Here is a 22,290-nt window from a genome sequence, read left to right as displayed (position 1 = left end):
CAAAAGAAAAGACACGTGACAACACATGTAGGGCTATATCACCAATAGTGAGGCTGAGGAAAAACCTCTTCCTAAGCATGAGGTGGGTGATGGCACTTCAGATCACGATAATCTTACGATGCCGCTGTTGGAGACGTGGGTATGGAATTGGTGACTACATCCTTCCTCATTCTTATGAGACTAGATTGAAGTTAAGAATTAACCAGTTTTGCTCGGCTGGCATGGCTCAGTGGTTGAGCGTCGACCTATGAACCAGGAGGTTACGGTTCGATTCTGGTTGGGGCACATGTGGGTTCAGTCCCCAGTAGAGCATGTGCAGGAGGCAGCTGATCAATGATTCTCTTTCATCATTGATGTTTCTATCTCTCTCTCTTTCTCCCTTCCTCTTCGGGAAAAAAAAAAAAATATATATATATATATATATATATATATATAGAGAGAGAGAGAGAGAGAGAGAGAGAGAGAGAATTGACCAGTTTTAACTAGAGTATGCAACAGAGGTGCTATCGGTGATATAGCCCTACTAAAAAAGCATCAAGTTAGGAAGGCAAAAAAAGAACCCCAACCAGAGCCACGGGAAATGAAACCTGGATTGCTAACGTGTGCAAAGATGTCCTCCACTGGTGTCCTCTGCTGAGGCAGTGGAGTGCAGTGGTGGCTGGGGTGGTAGAGGAGACAGGATGATGATGATGTGCTAGGCCCCATGCTAAGAGTTTTACACACATAAACTAATTTAACCCTCTGAGGCAGGTAAAGTTATCTTCATTTTAAAGATGAGAAAATTGAGACTTCGAGAGAGGAAGTCACTTTGCAAAGGTCACACAGCTTTCTGACACGGGAGACGCACCGGAGCCTTTGCCCTGTAGTGCTACCCGGCTGCCAGTAGGGGCACTCTGGCTCCCCACTTGCTAGTTATATGACCTTGGGCAAGTTATCCAACCTAAGTACCCATTCTGTAAATGGGTTGGTTCCTGCATTTAAATAAGATAGCTCATTTAGAACATTTATGATACCAGAAAAGAAGAAATATTTAATATAGTGTTCTGTTATTAAAATAGGAGAAATTAGTGAAGAATTAAATAACTAATAGAAGTTTTACTTGGTTTGGTGAGAGAGAGAGAGAGAGAGAGAGAGAGAGAGAGAGAGAGAGAGAGAGAGAGAGAGAGAGAGAACATGTTTCCTATTCCTTTTTAGCATTACCTCTTGGGCATAAAGTTGGCTACACATATGATGACAATGAACAGGGCTTTACATTTTTCAAAGTGCTTAAGTGAATGACCCAATTTGATCCTTAAAACAGTCTCTAATACTTGTCAGCCAACAGGCTTAGAGAAGTGAAGTCATATGCTGGCCACACAGCTGACAGCAGAAGCTGAATCCAGATCTGAACCCACGAGAGTGAGTTCAATTCATATCCTTTGATGTTGAGCCAGTTCATTGCTGTTAGTAATGCTTAGTTGATTTTGGGTTTTCTAAGTATATGATCAAACCACCTGCACCGATTGATGCTGATATTCTTCCCTTTCACAGTTTATGACTAGCATTTATTCTTTCCCTAAACCTTATAGGCAGTGGCTGTAGTGCAGTATTGAACAGAGACTTACCCTTTTGCACCTTTGTTAACACTTCTCGTGTTGTTCCCTCTGTATGCCCACCTCCCAATGCTTGGATGTGGCCCCCTGCCTGTCCTATCCAGCCATCAGAGAGGATTCAAATGTTACCTCTGCTGTCAAAAGTTCTCTCTGAGCTTCCCAGTTAGAGTAAGCTCTCTTTACCTTAAACCAGCGGTTCTCAACTGGGGGGGGGGGCGATTTTACTCCCCTCTCCCCCCGCCCGGGAACATTTGGCAATGTTTGAAGTCATTTTTGGTTGTCATAACTGGTGCAGAGGGTGTACGGGCATCTAATGTGTCAAGGCCAGTAGGGATGCTGCTACATACCCTACGAGGCACAAGACAGCCCCCTACGAAGAGGGAGTATCCAGCCTAAAACATCAGCAGTGCTGAGGTTGAGAAACCCTGTTCTAAACTAAAGCTTAAGGCCTTAATGATACATATTATTTCCTGCTTTTAAAAAACATTCAACTGTATTGTTTGAGGGCAGAGATTCTGTCTTAATTAGTCATCTTTTTACCACGAATGTTCACGATAATTAGGCAAGTCTCCCTTTACATCCGTCTGTATCGCTTCATCAAATATCTTAGATTAATTTAAACATGAATTGACCATTAATGACAAACGATGGTATATTTTAGGTAAAACGATTTAAAGTTTCCTGAAGACATTACATAACTAAGAAAGATGATGTAGGATCTAAGGTTTTTAACTTATAAAACGCGGGCATGGCTCCTTCTTACTTCTGATTCCAGACAACTCCCCCAAATGATTGCACAAACGATCATATATTTAAAAAACATAGAAAAAGAATATAGGTGACAAGATGCAGTTCACGTATGAATAGCATTTGGGAAAACACTTTAACCATGAAAAATGTGACAATGTTGACTACAAACTCTAGTAGCAGAATCCAAGGAAGGAGGAAGAGAAACAGTGCCAGCGCTGCCCCAGCACTGGCTCCCGGGAAACACGATCAGAGACAACAAAGGCTCAACATAGCAATGCTGGTGTCCCAGCTAATGCTCACATTCTAAAAGCAAACGTGATCTCCTCGGAAGCGAGTGGACATTGCTTTATTTCAAGCACCTAAAGGATCATATTCATTATCACACGCCAGCAGCAATTCAGACAGGAGTTTGTCAATGAAAAAAACAGGAATCTCCAAAGTCTTCTTACCAATGACATTTCCAACAAGAGGTGGAAGATAGAATCAATAGCGGATGGCTTTGCTAGTAACAAATCTGTCTTACACCAGGCAGGCTACTGTCATTTCCCACCAACAGCTGTATTTCCCAGTAACATTTTATAAAAGAGCAATGTTCCATGTTATGTTTGGAGAGAACTAACTGCAAACCAGGTAGCTACTGGTACATCTAATTTGTGTGTGTGGTTTTCTTTTGTTTTGTTTTGTTAATCCTCACCCAAGGATATTATTTCCATTGATTTTTAGAGAGAGTGGAAGGAAAGGAGGGAGGGGAGAAACATTGATGTGAGAGAGACACATGGATGGGTTGCCTCCCGCACATGGTCTGACCAGGGCCAGGGATCGAACCTTCAACCCAGGTACGTGCCCTTGACCAGGAATGGAATTTGTGACCCTCCCGGTCCGAGGGCCAACACTCTAACCACTTAACACTGGCCAGGGTGTGTTTTTTCCTTTTTCATGTATACTTTCATAGGACAGTCTAACAAATACATCCTTTGAAATAAAATTTACTGGATTTTATTATGCTCGTAAAAATTTCATAAAATTCATAATCACAATACTATAAAATAATAATTTGCTGTGGTCAATAGTATGGGGAGTGGGTGCAATGAAGATGGAAGTTTTTCCCATGGAAGAGTAAACGGCACTTCCAAGATGATATCATTTCAGTAATTTGTTCCCAGTTTCCAAAGCACATATCTTTTATGGGTAGCATTATTTACTTCCTGATCAAGCAGTGCTGTAATGACATGAATTGAAGAATTACTTACCTAGTACATCGGAGGCTCTCAAATTTTCTTTCAGAAACATAGCAGAAATAAAGGCACTACCTAGAAAGACAATGACCGTTAGTGGTGTTTCCAATATAAAAACATATATTACGCAATGGCATTTGAAAGGAGTTAATCAGTTTGTGTCCTAAGCTGGCTAGCTGTGTCCTGGTCAGAGAAACCCAGCGGCTGTGGCTGTAAAATAACTTCTTTCCTGCTCATGGTTCAGGATACATGGAAAGTAGCCTGGCTCACAATGGCCCTGGGACCGTGATTGGGATGGTGCCCCATGGACAGTGAGGCCTTAATAACTGAATGAATGAATGGAAAGGAAGGGAGGAAAGGAGGGAGGAAAAGAGGGAGGGAGGAACTGTGACACCAGTGTTGCTATGGAAAGGCAGAAAGAGACAGAAGGGAAGGAAAGAAAGGAGGTGGAAAGAAGGAAGTCTTAACTTCATATCCCAAATGGAAACTCATTATTTCCCATCACCTCCTCCTCTAATCCTCACTCCTATGATGCCTCTGTCGAGCACCAGAATCCTAGAACTCCGCCTGGCTGCCCCCTCACACTACACATCCAACAGGCTACTGGGCCTGTTAAAGCTGTGCCTGTCTCTCTCAAATCCACCCTCTCCTCTGCATTTCACTGTCACTGTCCCAGCTCAGGCCAGCTTCACCCTGGCTCAGGCCACTATAATAGTTTTCACTGGGGCCTCCCATCTCACGACCCCTTCCCCTTAACACCACCAGAGTCATCTTCTAAAATGCAAATCTCATGTCAAGCCACAGCTTATCAACCTCTTCAGTAGCTTCTTCTCATTTTCAGGGGAGAGGCAGCCATGCAAAGACAGCCAGCCATGCTTATGCTCCTGCCACTTTCCTTGCCACGTCTGCCCTTGACCTCTTTTATATTCCATACCCACTCTTACGAAAACAGTCCTAATTCCCAGCACCGCCAGCTAGCTTCATGCTGAAGGACTGCTGTTTGTGCCATTCCCCACGCAACTCGGCCTCCATCCTCTCGAGCACCTCGAGACTAAAGCATAACCTCTGCCCTCCCCAGTCCCCACCACCAGGTTGACCACTCCACCCTTAAGGGTGTCACCCCTTGGAATAGAGCTTTTCACCACACCTACTGGTAAGATCTGCGTGTCTCCCCTCAAACTATCCATCCACTTGCCTCTGAGGTACAGCCTATTCTCCTAAGATCTCCAGTGTGTGGTTTGTGCCTAGCACATAAGTAAAGTGTTTGCGGATCTCTCTGTCCAGCACTTGCTGGCCCTGGTGATGTGTAAGACCCTCTTTCCCATTGCCGATGCTACTGAGTCCGCAGCCTCGTAACAGCCACGGCCTCTGCGACGGCTCAGCCATGGGGGCAAGTCGCCTCTTCCCCCATTGTTCCTCCTATGGAGCCATTCCTCCACGAGGAGGGGGCCATGGGAAAAGGCAAACTTGCAATAATACAAAGCACAGACATACAACATGATCTGTATTTTAGATTAAAAAAATTATTAGCCGAGTTGTTGTTTTTTAAAGTAAATATACAGGGAAAAAGTCATTATAAAACAATTTCATCATTTAGAGAAAACTGCAGTTAGTGTGTGTATTTTCCTTTTTTTTTTTTTTAATATATATTTTATTGATTTTTTACAGAGAGGAAGAGAGAGAGATAGAGAGTTAGAAACATCGATGAGAGAGAAACATCGATCAGCTGCCTCCTGCACATCTCCTACTGGGGATGTGCCCGCAACCCAGGTACATGCCCTTGACCGGAATCGAACCTGGGACCTTTCAGTCCGCAGGCCAACGCTCTAGCCACTGAGCCAAACCGGTTTCGGCTGTGTATTTTCCTTAATTGAGATAAACTATAATGCAAATTTTCTTTTCTCGGTTTCCTCAGTTACTATATTACGCACCACTTGCCGTGTCATTAAAAATTCTTCATAGATATCATTTTAATGAGTCTGTATAATAATCCATTAAATCATTTTAATTTGAATATATCTGATATTCTGGCAATTGATTTAAAACAATATAACAATTCTACACCAGAAACACTCATTCAAGGTAAACTGGGATCCTCATGGGTTCTCTCCATCTTTTTCTCACCCTAGCTCTCTCTCATTCAAGTTGAGCTACTTCCTTGAGAACTTTTCCTGTTATAGGAATGAACGATTCACACAGAATAAACAGAGCATGGGGAGTGTCCACCAGGCATGAATTCAATTGTGTGGCATGGCTTTAACACATGAAAGAAACATTTCCTGCACACAAATTAATCTACGGACTACATAGCCCATTACATTAAGAACTGAGTTTGGGGCAGATTGAAAATGTCTGAAAATCTTGTTTCAGGTTTGAACCAGCATAATTCAGGTCAACTAATTTCACATGTTAGAGAATTAGAAAAGGTATAAAAACCAAGACCCCACTTCCACCCCCATCACTGACTTCCTGTGTAATAAGGTAAGGAATGTTCCCAAGCAGAGGGAGACAGATTAACAATAAAAAAAAAAAAAAACAAACAAAAAAAACAGGCAACGTATCCCTATGCTAACACGCACACACAATACATTCCACTGTAACAACAGATGACAATTTCATAGCAAAGAGGCCAGTAAGAAGGGAGACACTGCTGACATGGAACAGGGGAATTCTAGAGCTACTAGGAGACAGAGATATCTACTCCAGGGCCTAGGAGTTATCACTGGGAAACTGAGGCCCAAAAAGAGGTTGTTTATTCATCAATCTGTTCATCTAACAAACATTTATATCACAGCAGGAGTGGAAGCAGCGCCCATGTTTCCTTATCCCAGTCCAGAGCTCTTCCTAGTAAACTACACGCCATTGCTCCCTTGAAGAAAAGCATCATTTCCCTTCTCTTTTTGTTGCTAAGCCGCAGTTTCATAAATACGTTCACTTTCAGAGGAATTGGGGGAAATGTTATATAGGAGATAATTTCATTACAAAACGCAAAAAGGATATGAATGGTAACAATAAGCTTGAACTACACTAATGCATCAAATCATATAGATTGCTGAGAAATAGTTATCAGAGTTTTATGAAATGTAAATATGCTATTTTTACTTTCTGAAAAGAAAATTATGTCTGATGCACTTATATACTCATTTTTCTGTTTTAAGAGAACATGAGATTTTCTATAAAATTTTTACATAAGAGAATAAAAAGATTTTAAATTTTATTTATCTAGCAAAGAAAGCAATAAGAGGAACATTCTACTAAGATACATTTACTTGTAACTCATTTACCCTGAAAAACATTGTTAAAATGAGAGCAGGGCAGAGCAAAAACAGCATCGGAACAACAGCTAATCACGCGACTTCCAAGTAGAGTAGTAAATGTTTAAGATGAGGAAAAAATAAACTAAACGTGCTCCCGTATACATTGGCAATCAGAGATCTGTCAAACTCAACCCTGTCTAGTTGTGGCTATAACCATGACCACTGTGCAATGGACACTTAGAAAGGGGGAAAACCTATTACACTTCTATTCCTCTAGTAAAATCCAATATTCAACAGAAAAAAAATGTCTAGATCAAAAGCATTAAAACAGAAGACACTTGTAAACGAAACAGATTTGTGCTGGGTACAGGTACCTCTGAGCACGCACACTGTTGGGTACATTTTGGACTACATGCACATTTGGGCAGAGGTTCGTTCTGGCTTTCGTAGGACATGGGTTTACACAGAGAACGCTCCCGGCCACTGGTCTCCACAGAGCGCTCACAGACACAGGTCTACATGAGTGTGCATAGACCAGGGGTGGGCAAACTTTTTGACTCGAGGACCACAATGGGTTCTTAAACTGGACCGGAGGGCTGGAACAAAAGCATGGATGGAGTGTTTGTGTGAACTAATATAAATTCAAAGTAAACATCATTACATAAAAGGGTACGGTCTTGGTTTTTTTTTAGTTTTATTCATTTCAAACGGGCCGGATCCGGCCCGTGGGCTGTAGTTTGCCCACGCTGGCATAGACTTTGGGGTTAAATTCATTGCACCGTGTCACACTGTGACTCAGAGATAGACACTGGACTACAAATGACCATAACACATTAAAAAAGGTGAAAAGCAGCATATGAAGTGGTTCTGTAGGAATCACGAGGGGAAAAGATAGCAGGAATATTATCCATAGGGGAAAGGACAAAAAAAAAAAAACACACAAAAAGCTAACGTATTTTCTCTGGCTCAAATAGTGCTCCATGGGGAAGTTTAGTCATATAGTCACTTGGCCTCGACCATAGAGCTTCATGGCCACGAAGAATCTTAGCAATTGTTACAATGGACTGACTCCTATTGATGAGTCATCTATTCTCTCTTCAGCCGTTAAGTGTCACTCAGGTTAGCAATCGGGATGCAGATGTTTACTGTCAAGGCTGACAAAGGAAACTTACACATGGGCATTCTGATTGGGATTTCCAGGTGAAAACAGGTAAAGGCCAAGCAAGATTCTGGTGGCTGCAGCTGAACCAAGTCTAGCTGTGGGGGACCGTTCCAGTCCCAGGTATAGGGATGTGTCCTGGTATTGGGCTCTCTAATACTTCCTGGTATGCTTAGGAACAAACCCTCTATTTGTTCTTCATTCACCTCCTCTCTGACGTCACTTAGACTTGTTCTAAAACCTGGTTGTTATTATGGAAGAGTTACTTAGCTTCATGTGGCCAAGAGTTGGTACTCTATAAGATCCATAGCAGGCCACAAGTGAGAGGAAGAAACCAACAAGCATACATTAATTCGGTGCATGAGAGTTCAGATAGGTTGTACTAACTTTATTTGGATTTTTTCTGTGATAGCTACTAAGGACCAGAAGTTAGGCATCAGTTTTCTGTTACACAGGACAAGGGTCTCAAGGTCATGGGGGTTCTTAATGCTATTCTTGCTATATGTTAAAAAAAATGCACAGTATTTTGCAGCTGCAGCTGCAATGGGATGAGCTTGACCAAAACCATAACTAGGTAAGTTTAGCCAACTGCAAAGAAGAAATTGACAGGCAATCAACCAAACAGTGTACATAAGCAATGGCTAAGCCTCCCTTTGGGAAGGCAGAGCTTTGGATGTGAGTTTTACTTGCTGCCAGAATAAAACTAATGGCAACCGTGTCTTGTTCTTGAATAAGAACATCCCAAGTGGCAAACCCCTTGAGTTCGGTAACATTTCTGTAAGATAGCAATTAAGCCCCAGGGTAGATTTTTACCTAAAAATCATTTTTGACTTTTGGGTCTGTAGAGTGATAGGTAAATGGCACTCCCTTTTTCAATTTGCAACACTGAATTATCTGTGTACATTTTACTTAAATTATCTACCCCTCCAAATAATAATTTTTTAATCAAAGATTTAATAGCACAGGAGAAAGTTCAATAACTATTTAAATGTGTTATAGTATGGCTATTTTAAAAAGATTTTAATCCGAGTGGATTAAAAAACTGTGGTACATCTAGGTACACAATGGAATACTACACTTGTGAAAAAGAAGGAACACCTACCATTCGCAACAGCAGGGATGGACCTGGAGGGCATTATGCTAAGCGAAATAAGCCAGTCAGAGAAAGATAAATATCACATGATCTCACTCATTTGTGGAATACCATGAACAACATAAACCCATGAACAAAAATAGATCCAGCCCTAGCTGGTGTGGCTCAGTGGATAGAGCACTGGCCCGCAGACTGAAGGGTCCCAGGTTTGATTTCGGTCAAGGGCACATACCTGGTTGTGGGCTACGATTCCCAGTAATGGGTGTGCAGGAGGCAGTGATCAATGATTCTCTCTCATCATTGATGTTTCTATTTCTCTCTCCCTCTCCCTTCCTCTCTGAAATCAATAAAAATATATTTAAAAAAAATAGATCCAGAGACAGAGAAGTATCGAACAGACCATCAAACCTCAGAGGGAAGACAGGGGAAGGTGAGGGAAGGGGATAGAGATCAACCAAAGGGCTTGCATGCATGCATATAAGCCCAACCAATGGACACAGACACTAGGGGGGTGAGGGCATGTGCTGGTGGGGAAGTGGGGGGCAATGGGTGACCTGGAGAGCACCATGCTAAGCGAAATAAGCCAGTCGGAGAAAGATAAATATCACATGGTCTCACTCATTTGTGGAATATAATGAACAACATATATAAACTGATGGGGGGAGGAAAGGAGACATATGTAAAACCTTAATCAATAAAGAATAAAAAAAAAAGGTTTTGTTCACATGTACTTCTCATTTTTTACCCTTTTATGACCACTTCTTAAAAGACAAATTTAATCCAAAACTTAAGAATAAAAACAATTACACATTACCTATAGGTAATTATGATATGATATTCTTATTTGATTCAATTGGAAAGAAAAAACCCATTCAGGTCACAAACGCAAATGCCGACAGTGGCCATTTAGCTGATCCCCTGGAGAGGACAGAAGAGTGGGCTGTGGCGACGCGGACTACACAGCCAGTGACAGGTGGCAGCCACCACTCAGCCCTCGCGCACTGCGAGTCCCCTGCTACCAGATCTGATTCTTCTGGACAAAAACCCAGTTCTTGTGTGTCATGGTCCAGTTTCTAAGCATGGGGAAATCATTTGTATCCTTATAAGCACTGTTTGAGCCAAACAAAACACAGCCGAGGCCAGAGCTGGTCAGCAGGCCACCACCAGTGTGTGAGCACTGTCCGAGTCCTCAATTTCCATTTCCTGGACATTCGAGTTATCGTTTCGTGTCTCCCATCTGAGGAGAACTCGGGGTATGTGTTTATCATATAGGAAAGCAGAAGGCAACGTAGTAAAGAAAACTCTTCCTTTATGAAAAAACAAAGTCACCCATGACATGAAAAGAACAGACTGACATCATAATGCTACAAACAGATCCTCGCATGTAAATATCTGGCTTGTGGTTTCTGACAGCTTGGAAGGGCAGCTGTATTGTACGGGGGAAAGCAAACCGCAAAGCACGTTCGTGTCAGTCACAGCCCAGCGTCGAGCACGTGCACACATGGAGCGTGCTCTCAGGCTCAGTCTAGTCTAATCGGACGAGGCACTGACTGCTCCACAATTATCATTCCTTGTTAGTTGTAGAATTACATGTCCGTTACAACGTGCCCCGTGGAGTTAGGATTTGAATCTGAGGACACGTTGAAAGATGTTTCTTTACAGAGAAAAAAGTTAGCCTACCATCCCTAATGGTAGGAATGAAAGTAAGTAATTCATCATACTAAAAAAATTGCTATTGTCATTTATTGAAGATAATAACAAGATAATTCATAGGTTATTTGCATAATTTCAAATGAGGAAATGTACCTGGATTAAGAGCAATAATCCCTTCTTTTCTACATTTTTTTCTTGACACACAGTAGTGATTAAACTTGAAAAGACTCCAAAAAAAAATGAAAATGCTATCATTGGAAAGATTAACTCTGTATTAAAATTTAAATGTGCATTACTTCAACAATAGCAGTTTCTCTAGAAATACATTGTGGTGTTCTCAAATAATAAGGATGGACGCAAATACAGTTTTTAGGTTTTTGGAATGCTTTCAGCTGAGTGCACGAGCGGACAGACGTAAGGTGAGAACCTCAGAGCTTTATTCCACACATATAGGCCCGGTGTATGAATTCATGCACCAGTGGGGTCCCTCAGCCTGGCCTGCAGGATCGGGCTGAAACCAGCTCTCCGACATCCCCCAAGAGGTCCCGGATTGCGAGAGGGCGCAGGTCAGGCCGAGGGACCCCACCGGTGCACAATCGGGGCGATGAGGGATGTGGGAGGTTGGTCAGCCAGGGAGGGACCGCAGGAGGGTTCCAGGGGTGTGTCTGACCCGTCTTGCTCAGTCCTGATTGGCCTGACCCCAGCAGCAAGCTAACCTGCTGGTCAGAGCGTCTGCCCTCTGGTGGTCAGTGCACATGACAGCGACTGGTCGACTGGTTGACTGTCGGCCTCCTGGTGGTCAGTGCACATGACAGTGAGCAGTTGAGTGACCTTAGCATATCACTAGCATATTACGCTTTGATTGGTTGAAGGGATGACCAGACGACCAGACACTTAGCATATTAGGCTTTTATTATATAGGATGTTACTTGGGCTGTTTTTAGGACCATGTGCTGAAGCAGACAGCCCAGCAAGTCACTGAGAAAAGGGGTATCTTATCTTTGCACATGTCCAACATGAAGATAAACATCCATGCGAAGCGCCACTGTCACAGGCAGCTGTGAGGTCTGGAGCCCCAGCGAGTTCACGGGCTGGCACTAAGCACAGGGCTCCATGCGCTGGGACACGCGCAGTATCTAGGCCTGTGGAACGCGATGTCACTCACTCATTGGTCTGTTTATGCTTCCTTTCATTTGTTTCTAATAAAAATCTTGGAGACCCAAGTTTCTGCTTGAGATGACTTCTCTGGAACTCCAAAAGGCCTCGCCCGGGCATCTGGCTACGCTATGCCCCTCATCTAATGGATCACAGACATGTTTCAGTGTAGAGCTTCCTAACAGCACAACAGAAATACACGAAACAACATATATTCCACATCCTGCATTTCATTTTGAGCAAAAGCCAGCATGTTGGGGGAAATTAGAGACGGAAAAGACTTATCAGTCATATGTCTCACTCTCTTCTCCAGTTTTAATCCAAATTAGCCACGCTGAGGGTGACTCCTTCTCTTAGGAAATTATCCCAGGGCCAAGGAGACTGAGCTGCTATTAATTTTTATCGTTCCATTTAATATTCCAAGTGTTTGATCTCGTACAATTCACCTCAAATTTAACCTACTTATGACTCATTTCTATTCATCTGGGAAATAATTAAGGAGAATAAGCGTATGTGGCTCAGATGGTGCCTGGCACAGAGGACGCACATTCAATGTTAGGTCCTTACCTTTCGCTGTTTCTAAAGGACTGCCCGGGTTTAATTGGAGAAAGATGATATCTCCTCTGGGCTCTTTTCTAATTACTTCCAAAAAGTATACTCGGAGGCACAAAGCTGGAGACTGTCCCTCATGTTCCATCTGTTCCACCCTCCTGCCCCTGCAGCAAGCTCCCTTCGTGGCCCGCTCCCGTGCCACCCCTGGTGAATTTTATACTGAGCAAGCTCTGCCCTGAATCTTCGTCACTCTATGTGGCTTCAACTCTTTGGATTGTTGCTGACTTAATGATTTTTTATTTTTTTATATTTTTATTGATTTCAGAGAGGAAGGGAGAGGGAGAGAGGGAGAGAGAGATAGAAACATCAACGATGAGAGAGAATCATTGATTGGCTGCCTCCTACATGCCCCCCTACTGGGGATTGAGCCCACAACCTGGGCATGTGCCCTTGACCAGAATCGAACCCGGGACCCTTCAGTCCGCAGGCTGATGCACTATCCACTGAGCCAAACCAGCTAGGGCTTAACGATTTTAAATCGTCTCTCAATGCATAGATCACAGGCATGGGGATGAACAGAAAAAGGAAAATGTTACACGAAGGACACCCTTTGTAGATGCACAAATAATCCAACTCAACCCCCACAGGACAGTCTTATAAACCTTTGTGCATTTACAAGAGCGAGTACTCACAAGTCCCTTGCAATGAAATGTTGAACCACTGTGCTTCGTCAGGAATGGAAATCTTTGAAACAATGTTCTTCTCTGTTCCAACACCCTAGATCGGAACATCCCATCCTCATTTTATCACAATTCAATTTCAAACCAATTGCCCGAGGCTGTAGTGTGTGATTTCCCTGGGCCCCTCTCCTAGAAAGAGCCAACGGCAGGCAGCCAGACACGCACAGCCAGTCTCCTGGGTCTCTCGGTTGAACGGCCAGGACGGACATTAAACAAGCCACTGAGAGCACGATGGGACCTGCCAAAGGGGAAGGGCGAGGTCGGGACCGGCCGGGGCCGCTGAGCAGGTTGTGCAGGGCACAGCCACTGCAGCTGAGGAGGCACCACCCACATCTCAGATTCTGTTGGTTTGTGTATTTCCCAGGACAACTTTCTGACAGGTGGCACCAGAGTGTCCTGCTTCAATAAAATCAACGTATTCCAATTTGCAGACAAAGTACCACGAGAAAGGCTGCCTTTTGCTAACTCCCAAAAAGGCACTGAGCAGAGACCACGCCTGCTGAATTCAGTCTAGGAGCCAGGAAAGGCAGAAGTTTAAAATTTTAGTACAAGTTCTACAGATATCCAACTTACTTCTTTTCACTAAGTTTTTGGTATAGTAAATAGTTCTTCAGAAGCTATTTTTTTTAAAAAATATATTTTTATTGATTTCAGAGAGGAAGGGAGAGGGAGAGAGGTAGAAACATCAATGATGAGAGAGAATCATTGATGGGCAGCCTCCTGCACGTCCCCTATTGGGGATCGAGCCAAACCGGGGCATGTACCCTGACCGGGAACTGAACCGTGACCTCCTGGTTCATAGGTCAACACTCAACCACTGAGCCACGCCAGCCGGACAGAAAACACATTCTTAAATTGCAGTTAGACCTGAAAAACTCAGCCCTTCATCCTCTTTGAAGTTAGTCAGCAAAGAAAGTGCTGCAAAGTGAGAGTAGCAAGAAGACAGAGTTGCACACACATCTCAGGCTGTTACCACTTGTCCTCTGACAAACTCCTGGGTCTGGTTTCTAGGTGCATTTTGTCGTGGTAGGTTATCTGGAAATCCTAGCATTTTCCAACTTGTTTTGGTAGGGAATGTGAGGAGGAGTCAAAGGGTAATTACTGCTTAATGGCCCCACAGAGGAGCCGGGAAGATCCGACTTCTCAGCGCCCTGAAGATTAACCACTGCGTGGATAAGAACGAAAAGCTTTTCTTGAACTAGTTCGTCCTCTTTGGAAAATGTAACCATTGGCCACCTTCGGGGGCCTGGAGGCAACGCCGTCATAGGGAATTGTGAACTTTGAATTTCGTTTCTACGTGAGAAGGAGGCACAGCAGCGAGAGCCAGTGCTGTCGCCGAGGCAGACACTGTACTTACTGCTCCGCTAGTTCTGTTCTCAGGGTGTTACCCAATTCCTCCTGTGACCACGTCTGAGGTAAGCACTCTTTTTCTTTTCTTAAAACAATTATCTTTATTGTTGAAAGTATTACAGACCCCCCCTCTTCTCCCCCCATTAACTTCCTCCACACAAGCACCCCCCCACCAGGCCTTCACCACACTACTGTCTGTGCCCCTGGATTATACATAGATGCATATAAATCCTTTGGTTAATCTCTCCCCACCCACCCACCCCCGCCTTCCCTCTGAGGTTCCACAGTCTGTTCCATGCTTCCATGTTTCTGGACCTATTTTGTTCATCAGTTTATTTTGTTCATCAGATTCCACCTATGAGTGAGATCACGTGATACTTGTCTCTCTCTGACTGGGGTGAGCACTCTTTTTACTCCCATTTTACAGATTAGAAATCGAGGCATGAACCGGTTTAAACACCTTGCCCAAGGTCACAGAGCTTTCCAGGGGCAGGACTGAGATTGGAGCCTCAGTGTGGCCCGAGAGCTTGTGCTCCTGGCCATTCTACTGCCCTGGCTTATTGGGGAAGCATCCAGCCGAAGCGCTAGATGAAAGTGAAAAAACTACCCATTAAGCTTTCTTAATTATGGAAAATCAAACACAAGTCTAAAATTAACCGCACTGCTGGTATCACCAGCCTTTCCGCAGAACACGCGTTGGGACCTATTCCTCACTGACAAAGGCCTTTAGTGGGAAAAGTAGTGGGAAAGCACAAGGTGCACAAGGATACGAGGGCTCCGACTCTCTCTCTCAAAAAGCAGGACCCAGGCCTGGCCACTCCGATCTGCCTGCTCACCAGGACTGTTTCCCATCATCCAAGCCCACCGCCCGCTCAGGCCGTCGTCTATCCCGGCTGAGTCCCGATGCGGGGACTGCTGTGAGCTCTGCCTTCAGAGGTCCCCGAGGGTCCTCAGCAGAACTGTTGTTTGTAGAGACGCTTCGTAGAAAAGCATCGTGTGATTGTCAGGTTTGGGAAACCTGGCCCACTGCCTCTGCCTATGAAAGACTGACCCTGTGCCTGGACCCACCCCAGGCCCCGGAACGCCACATGGATGACACCTGCGTCACTGGAAGCCTAGTATTTCAGAAACGTGCTTGACTGGGGAATTCTTTGTCCCTTAGAACACCCTCGAAAGCACCGGCAAAAGTCTCCTTGTGAAACGCTGTCTCAGGGTGAACACGTCAGTGGGGTCCAGCAGGACACAGACAGACAGAGGGCCAGAAAGGACAGAAATGAAGATGGTTTGAGGCGGGAACGTGGAGAGAGTGCGAATGGAAATATCCATAACGCTGACCATAGTGCTTCTTCCATACTAGTCCTAATTAAAACAAACAAACAAACAAACAAAAAAACCCTGCTCGATTGCAATGTAGAGAGGGAGCAGGAGTCTGATGACTAAGACAGAGCAGCAGGTCCGACACATGCACACCCGTGTGTGGTGAGACTGCACATGGGGTCAAGGAGCACAGAGGGCTGGAAGGAGCAGACCGGCCGGAGGAAGAGGGAAGGTACCCTTCGCTTGGACTTCAGAGCTAAACTGTCGAGAGTGTCCTAGATTTTAATTTCTTTTTAAAAATTTATAAAGCAGAGGAAGAAAAAGAGGCCAGAACAGAAGATGCAACCTCCATGCAACATTGCAACAGACATTATCCTTTTTTTCTTAATTCAAAGGGAGATTTGATTTCTCTGTTGAGGCTCCCAAGGAATAATAAGGGGGAAAAGTTCTAGCAAAGAAGTGTGGACACTCTTCTGCCTTATCTATAAACACAGCCATAAGATACGTCTGCGTGAAAAAGACTTTCCCCTTCGCTTCAAATTCTCTCGAGTTTCCATAACCTTTATAAAGAATCTCAGGGTGGTCGGGGGTTGTTCTGGGGGAAATTCTCCATCACAGTAGTCCCTATCCCACCCACGACACTTCATTGTAACCTAAATTCAGCTCAGGAGTGCTGTGGGGATATTACTTCTGAGAATATATTATTATTTGCAAAGACTGTAAAGCAGAAAATGATTTGTGCTTGCGGCCATCATTTACTTCTTGGAATCGTTTTCAATGGGCAGAGAGGGAAGTTGCTACAAATGTTCTAAATGTGAACCATTAATTGGGGCTAAGATCACACACACCAAACGGTGAGAAGCATTAAGCCAAGCCCATCGGCCAAGGCAGTGGACTCAGAGTTTGAAGTGGGCAGGCAGGCCCCACAGGGGGCTTGGGGAGGACAGGACAGTGAGGGAAAGGTGGGACCCCTTACGCTTCCTGTGGTTAATGAGAGCAAGTCATGCTGCAATGAGCAGTTTCACGGCAGCTTCACTGAGGATCTGCAATGAGGGCCCTACATTTCCGGCAACTTCTGAATTTCTACCTCAGGTCCCAGGAGGCCTGGCTATATTTCATTTCTGGGAAGTCTCAGGTCTATACAATAAATCCAGCCATATCCCTCTTGCTTTCAGCTGGTTAGAATAGTTCTCTTTTATTTTGTTCCCAGAAAAATGATTTCCCAGGACTGGGTATCTGGCGATCAATGGAGAATTTCAGTATAATCTGGTGCCCTCAGCCTGGCCCCTGGTAACTATTATGCCTGGACACTTTTTTCCTTTAGCTATTTCATGGAAATTGAGGAGAAAGAAGAAAAAGAAACAAAACTAAAGATCGACTCTAAATATACAGTCATTATGAAGAATAATATAACATTTTCAGAACAATTGGGGAATTGGGGGCCTGAAGTCCCACGTTGACAATATAACTAGATCTTTTATGTTATTTCTCAGATTTTGAAAATAAAATCTAGGACGCCCGTGTACATGGTATGTATACTAAATAGAAGATAAGACATACCCAAATTGCTCCCTTTATCAGGATGTTAAAAATGATAAAGAATTACATCAATTGTGAGCCTATTCAGAGTAGTAACAGCATGGCGATTTTAACGGAACAATATCTAGAAATTAAAAAAGTGGTCTTTGCTAAATGTTCTATCATCATAGATCATAAAAGTATTTAAATATTTTGAATGATTAAGAAGAGGAAATTACTTGATAAACAAAATGAAATTCTCTGTGAATACACATTATTTCAGTTCAAACGATGCATTCCTTAAGACTATTTTATACTTCCTAGGAGAAATACTAAAACTGGGATATGTAAGCACATGGTATGCTTGATCTAGTTGTTACCAGACAATAACCGTCCACTTGTTTCTATTTCAATGGTTTCCACATTCACAGAAATTTAGAAACATGCTGTTTCCATAGCAGCAAATAGAGAGTAAAAATAAAAAGATCTTATTGATTTAACGAGGTTTAGAGAATTTGTTCTCCTTTTCAGCAGTGATTTTTGCTCCTTTTTTAGTCTTTTAGCCACATCTCACATTCCCTTTTCTAAATGTACTTAGTAAATCACATAAATTTTAAAAGAAACAAATATTTAATTTTTAATGTAAAAGGGATGCTAACCTATGGCGTCGAGATTAGGCACCAAAGCATCTAAGTACATGCAATGCCAGTTTAACATATGAATAAAATATAAATTGTATTACAAGATGCCTTGAGATGATTCATTAATAATTAACAAGCACAGCATAACATTTGCTGTTACTGTGAATTTAATCAGACGCAGGCTGGGAATTGGGCTTTTATGCACAGTGGTCAAGCTACCAAATGCAAGTTTATTCATGGTTCAGGTGGCAGCATGACAGCGAATAACTGAAATGAGTAGTCTATTGTGTGACGTTAACATGCTAAGAAGACAGGAATAAACCTTCTTCCTTTCTGCATGTGTTTTTTTAAGTTGTATGTTTTTCATCAACTTTCTGGTCTCTTAAAATTTCCATTTGTTAAAACACAGGAAATTGGCTCACCTGTAACAGACATACAGCCTAACGGAGCGATGAGCGTGATGGGGGCAAATCCGTAGGCCGCGAAGTTCCCTGTCTCTCCCAGGGCCATCAGGAGGGCCCCGCCCCACCACAGCAAGCTCCTGAAGAAAGGCCTTGCGTGCCCTTGGTGCGCCAACTGAAGGTGAGAATATTTCTAGAAGTAAATCAGAATGTAAATAAGAAGATATTTAAAACTTGTTTTAAAAATGTTGGCCCTATAAATTTGCATCGTGGCTTTAACATTTATCTGCCAGATCATTGTAGAGCAACGATTATGGTTCTGTGTTTGTGTCCAGCATATGAGCAGCAGAAGTGATTCACACTGACGTAGCATTTTAGAGTTCCCAGGGCCTTCTCACATCTGAATGTTGCTTCATTCCCATAACAACTCTGTAAAATAAGTATCAATACTATCAAAAGTTGAGGTGTATGGGAAGGAGTTAAGTGACTTTTTGGTCCTCGACCAAAACACTTTTTATTATTTTTTGTTCTCATTAAACTTAGTTTTAATGGGTCTCAAAATTCTGTGACAGATTTTTGGTCAAGCTAGTTTTTCCCATTAAAAAATACTGATTTTAAAAACAAATAATTTAAAAATTGCCACACATACAAAAAAAAATCCAAATGGCCCATAACACATTCTCCTTTCCTTCTGAAGGTTTTACGAGGCATGAATCGTTCACCGGTCTTTTACTATTAAACCTAAACGGCCAATGGAGATAAACAGTTCCGAGACTGTCTGATTAAGAAGGGGGTGGCAGGTATGAGGATGACATGCATTTAGCTTCTGAGCTCTCTGGGCAGACTTGGTGGCTTTGCCAACTCCAGCTGCCTTCTTGTCCAATGCTTTGATGACACCCACAGCAACTGTCCGTCTCATGTCACGAACAGCAAAATGGCCCAAACGAGGATAGTTCGAGAAGCTCTCCACACACACGGGCTTGCCAGGAGCCATCCTGACGATGGCAGCGTCACCAAATTTCAAAAACTTAGGGCCGTCTCCTAGCTTTTCCCCAGAATGACAATCAATCTTCTCCTTCGGCTCAGAAAATGGGCAAGCCATGTGAGCTGTGTGACCATCCAGCACCGGTGCATGGCCAGCACTGATCTGGCCTGGATGGTTCAGGATCATCACCTGAGCTGTGAAGCCAGCTGCTTCCACTGGTGGGTCATCTCTGTGCCACCAGCCACAGTGTCATCTTTGACAGGCACGTTCTTGACCCTGAAGCCCTCACTGTCTTCAGGAAGAGCTTCATTCGAAGCTTCATGGTGCATCGCAACAGACCTTGCTCCAGTTGTAACACTGCCTGGAGCACAGGTGGCCATGAAGCTGGATTTGAGAACACCAGTCTCCACTTGGCCCCCGGGGACAGTGCCAATACCACCAATTTTGTAGACATCCTGCAGGGGCAGACTCCAGGGCTTGTCAGTTGGGCCAGTTGGTGGCAGGATCCAATCCGGAGCTTCACGCAGCGTGGTTCCACTGGCACTGCCAGCTTTATGGGTGACTTTCCATCCCTTGAATCAAGGCATGTTATGTTAGCACTTGGCTCCAGCATATTGTCACCATTCCGACCAGAAATTGGCACAAATGCTACTGTGTCAGGGCTGTAGCCAATTCTCTTAATGTAGGTGCCAATTTCTTTAATAATTTTCTCATATCTCTTCTGGCTACAGGGCGGCTTAGTGGAATCCTTTTTGTTAACGTCAACAATTAGTTGGTTCACACCCAAGAGAGTATGCTCAGAGGTCTGCCCGTTCTTGGAGATGCCTGCTTCAAATTCACTTACACCAGGGGCAACAGTCAGGACAGTACAGTTAGCCTTAGATGTGCCTGTAATCATGTTTTTGATGAAGTCTCTGTGTGCCATAATACATACTATTCTCGAATTTCCACAGGGAGATATCAGTAGCGATACCATGTTCATGTTTCAGCTTTCAGCTTTCAGCTTCTCCAAGACCCAGGCATACTTGAAGGAGCCCTTCCCCATCTCAACAGCCTCCTTCTCAAATTTTTGATGGTTCTTCTGTCAGTCCCATCACACCTGATCAGATGGCCAGCGGTGGTAGACTTGCCGCAATCTACATGTCCAATGACCATGATGCTGATATAAGTCTTTTCCTTTCCCGTTTTGGTTTTGATTTAGTGGTGGTTTTCACGACACCTGTGTTCTGGTGGTAAAGCCTTTCCTCCAAAACACTGATTTCAGAATATCGAAAAGTCCAGATGCCGAAATAAACATAATTGAAATGAAGTTAATAAATTAATAAAGAAAAACCTTTTAAAAAGAGATTCAAATTTCTGAGTCAAAGTAGCTATCGCAATGAATACACCATGGTAGAATGCTTTGGGAGCAGAGGGTTAGGTTGGGAGAGTCTTACTTATATCTGGCTTGAGTATTTCTTTGTATTTTAAACATATAAATTCCTGAAAAACTGGCCATTGAATAAAGCCCTATTTCCTTATTGATTTTATGATAACTGAACTTCCTTATTGCAAAGTATGTACAATTCTAGATTACTTAAAAATTTTTTAAAGAAAACAATAAAAGTACTAGAAGAAAACATGGAACATTAAAGAAAATCTTAGCTTATGTCAAGACTATGAGTATCTTTTTAAGTGGGGTACAAACTCATAAGCCACCTACACACCTTGCCTACGGTATATAATACTATCAAGAGGACCACAAAAACATTTAATTTATTTTAAAATCAGAAGAAGAGAAAACATGACTGTAATCCAGTTGGATTATATTTCTCTTTATGTTGGCAAGGTCATAAAATATAATTTTTATATTTTTAATGAAGGAAAAGCCCAAGAAGGCAAAAGTGTCCATGGCCCATTAAAATCGTCATGTGCTAGAAAAATTCAGAATTAGAAAAGTAAGCTCTTCTTACCTGAATATTTAGGGAAATGCTGATTACCAAGTTTCCTAAAACAGCCAGCAAAACTCCAAAAAGGTGAAACTGAAAAAGAAAATGTTTTATTTAAATGGTGCGCTAAATAGCACTTGTACAATATTTACTAAAAAACAAACACCCCAAACAGCAAAACATTTTAGGTTGATACATTCATTCATTTGTTCATTCAGCAAATATTTACTTGGCATCCATTTGGGAGGGTTGTTTGAAACATGAATAATGACTTTATTAGGATTAGTAGCCCATCTTTACTTTCTCAGACTCTAAAGAGTGAGCATCCCTTAGTCCAGGGGTCCTCAAACTACAGACCACAGGCCACATGCAAATACAAATATTGTATTTGTTCCCATTTTGGTTTTTTACTTCAAAATAAGATATGTGCTGTGTGCATAGGAATTTGTTCATAGTTTTTTTTTTTAAACTATAGTCCGGCCCTCCAACGGTCTGAGGGACAGTGAACTGGCCCCCTGTTTAAAAAGTTTGAGGATCCCTGCCTTAGTCCTTTTATATTGTCATGTGTATCATCAGGCTCTATAAATAGATGGCGAACTCTGAGGAAAGAGAACCATGTCTTAGGCTTCTATTGGGTCTTTGATATCATCTACACTACAAAATTAGGGGCTTGGACAAAACTTGCTTGGACATATGTATAGTGGTTTAAAACAAGAACGATATAGGTTAAAAAATTATTCCTTTCACATTGCCCAAGATGTTTACTATAGATAGTGAATCTATTATTTGATGACTTCAAAAGATGCATTAGCAGCTCCTCTCTAAATACAAAGGTAGAATATCTTCTAGCATGATAAATTAGCAATGATTTAAGGGATTTTCCCCCTCTTCTTCTATAGTGCATAACTTCCAGCTTGCTTCAAATTCCAAGGAGTTATTTGAATTTCAAATGAACGTTACAACC

At 42.8% G+C, this 22,290-nt stretch overlaps 1 protein-coding gene across 3 annotated transcripts in view; it reads right to left on the bottom strand.

Moving 5' to 3' along the window:
- The window catches only part of NIPAL2 (NIPA like domain containing 2), a 64,119-nt gene that overhangs the window by 27,103 nt on the left and 14,726 nt on the right, over positions 1-22,290 (bottom strand). The window contains exons 1-5 of one of the 3 annotated variants that reach the window (XM_059672138.1): positions 21,351-21,419; positions 20,333-20,652; positions 18,435-18,606; positions 8,381-8,581; positions 3,593-3,652 (exon numbers count right to left, since the gene is read on the bottom strand). In XM_059672138.1, the coding sequence (XP_059528121.1) occupies positions 3,593-3,632 (40 nt within the window). In that variant the 5' untranslated portion in view covers positions 3,633-3,652; positions 8,381-8,581; positions 18,435-18,606; positions 20,333-20,652; positions 21,351-21,419. Of the gene's footprint in view, positions 1-3,592; positions 3,653-8,380; positions 8,582-18,434; positions 18,607-20,332; positions 20,653-21,350; positions 21,420-22,290 lie in introns of those variants that run through there. The other 2 variants (XM_059672136.1, XM_059672137.1) reach the window with 2 other exon arrangements.

Source organism: Myotis daubentonii, chromosome 17 (assembly GCF_963259705.1).
Source record: "Myotis daubentonii chromosome 17, mMyoDau2.1, whole genome shotgun sequence".
Taxonomy (NCBI): Eukaryota; Metazoa; Chordata; class Mammalia; order Chiroptera; family Vespertilionidae; genus Myotis; species Myotis daubentonii.
Note: the sequence above shows the minus strand (reverse complement) of the source record. Positions and strands in the feature narration are given on the sequence as shown.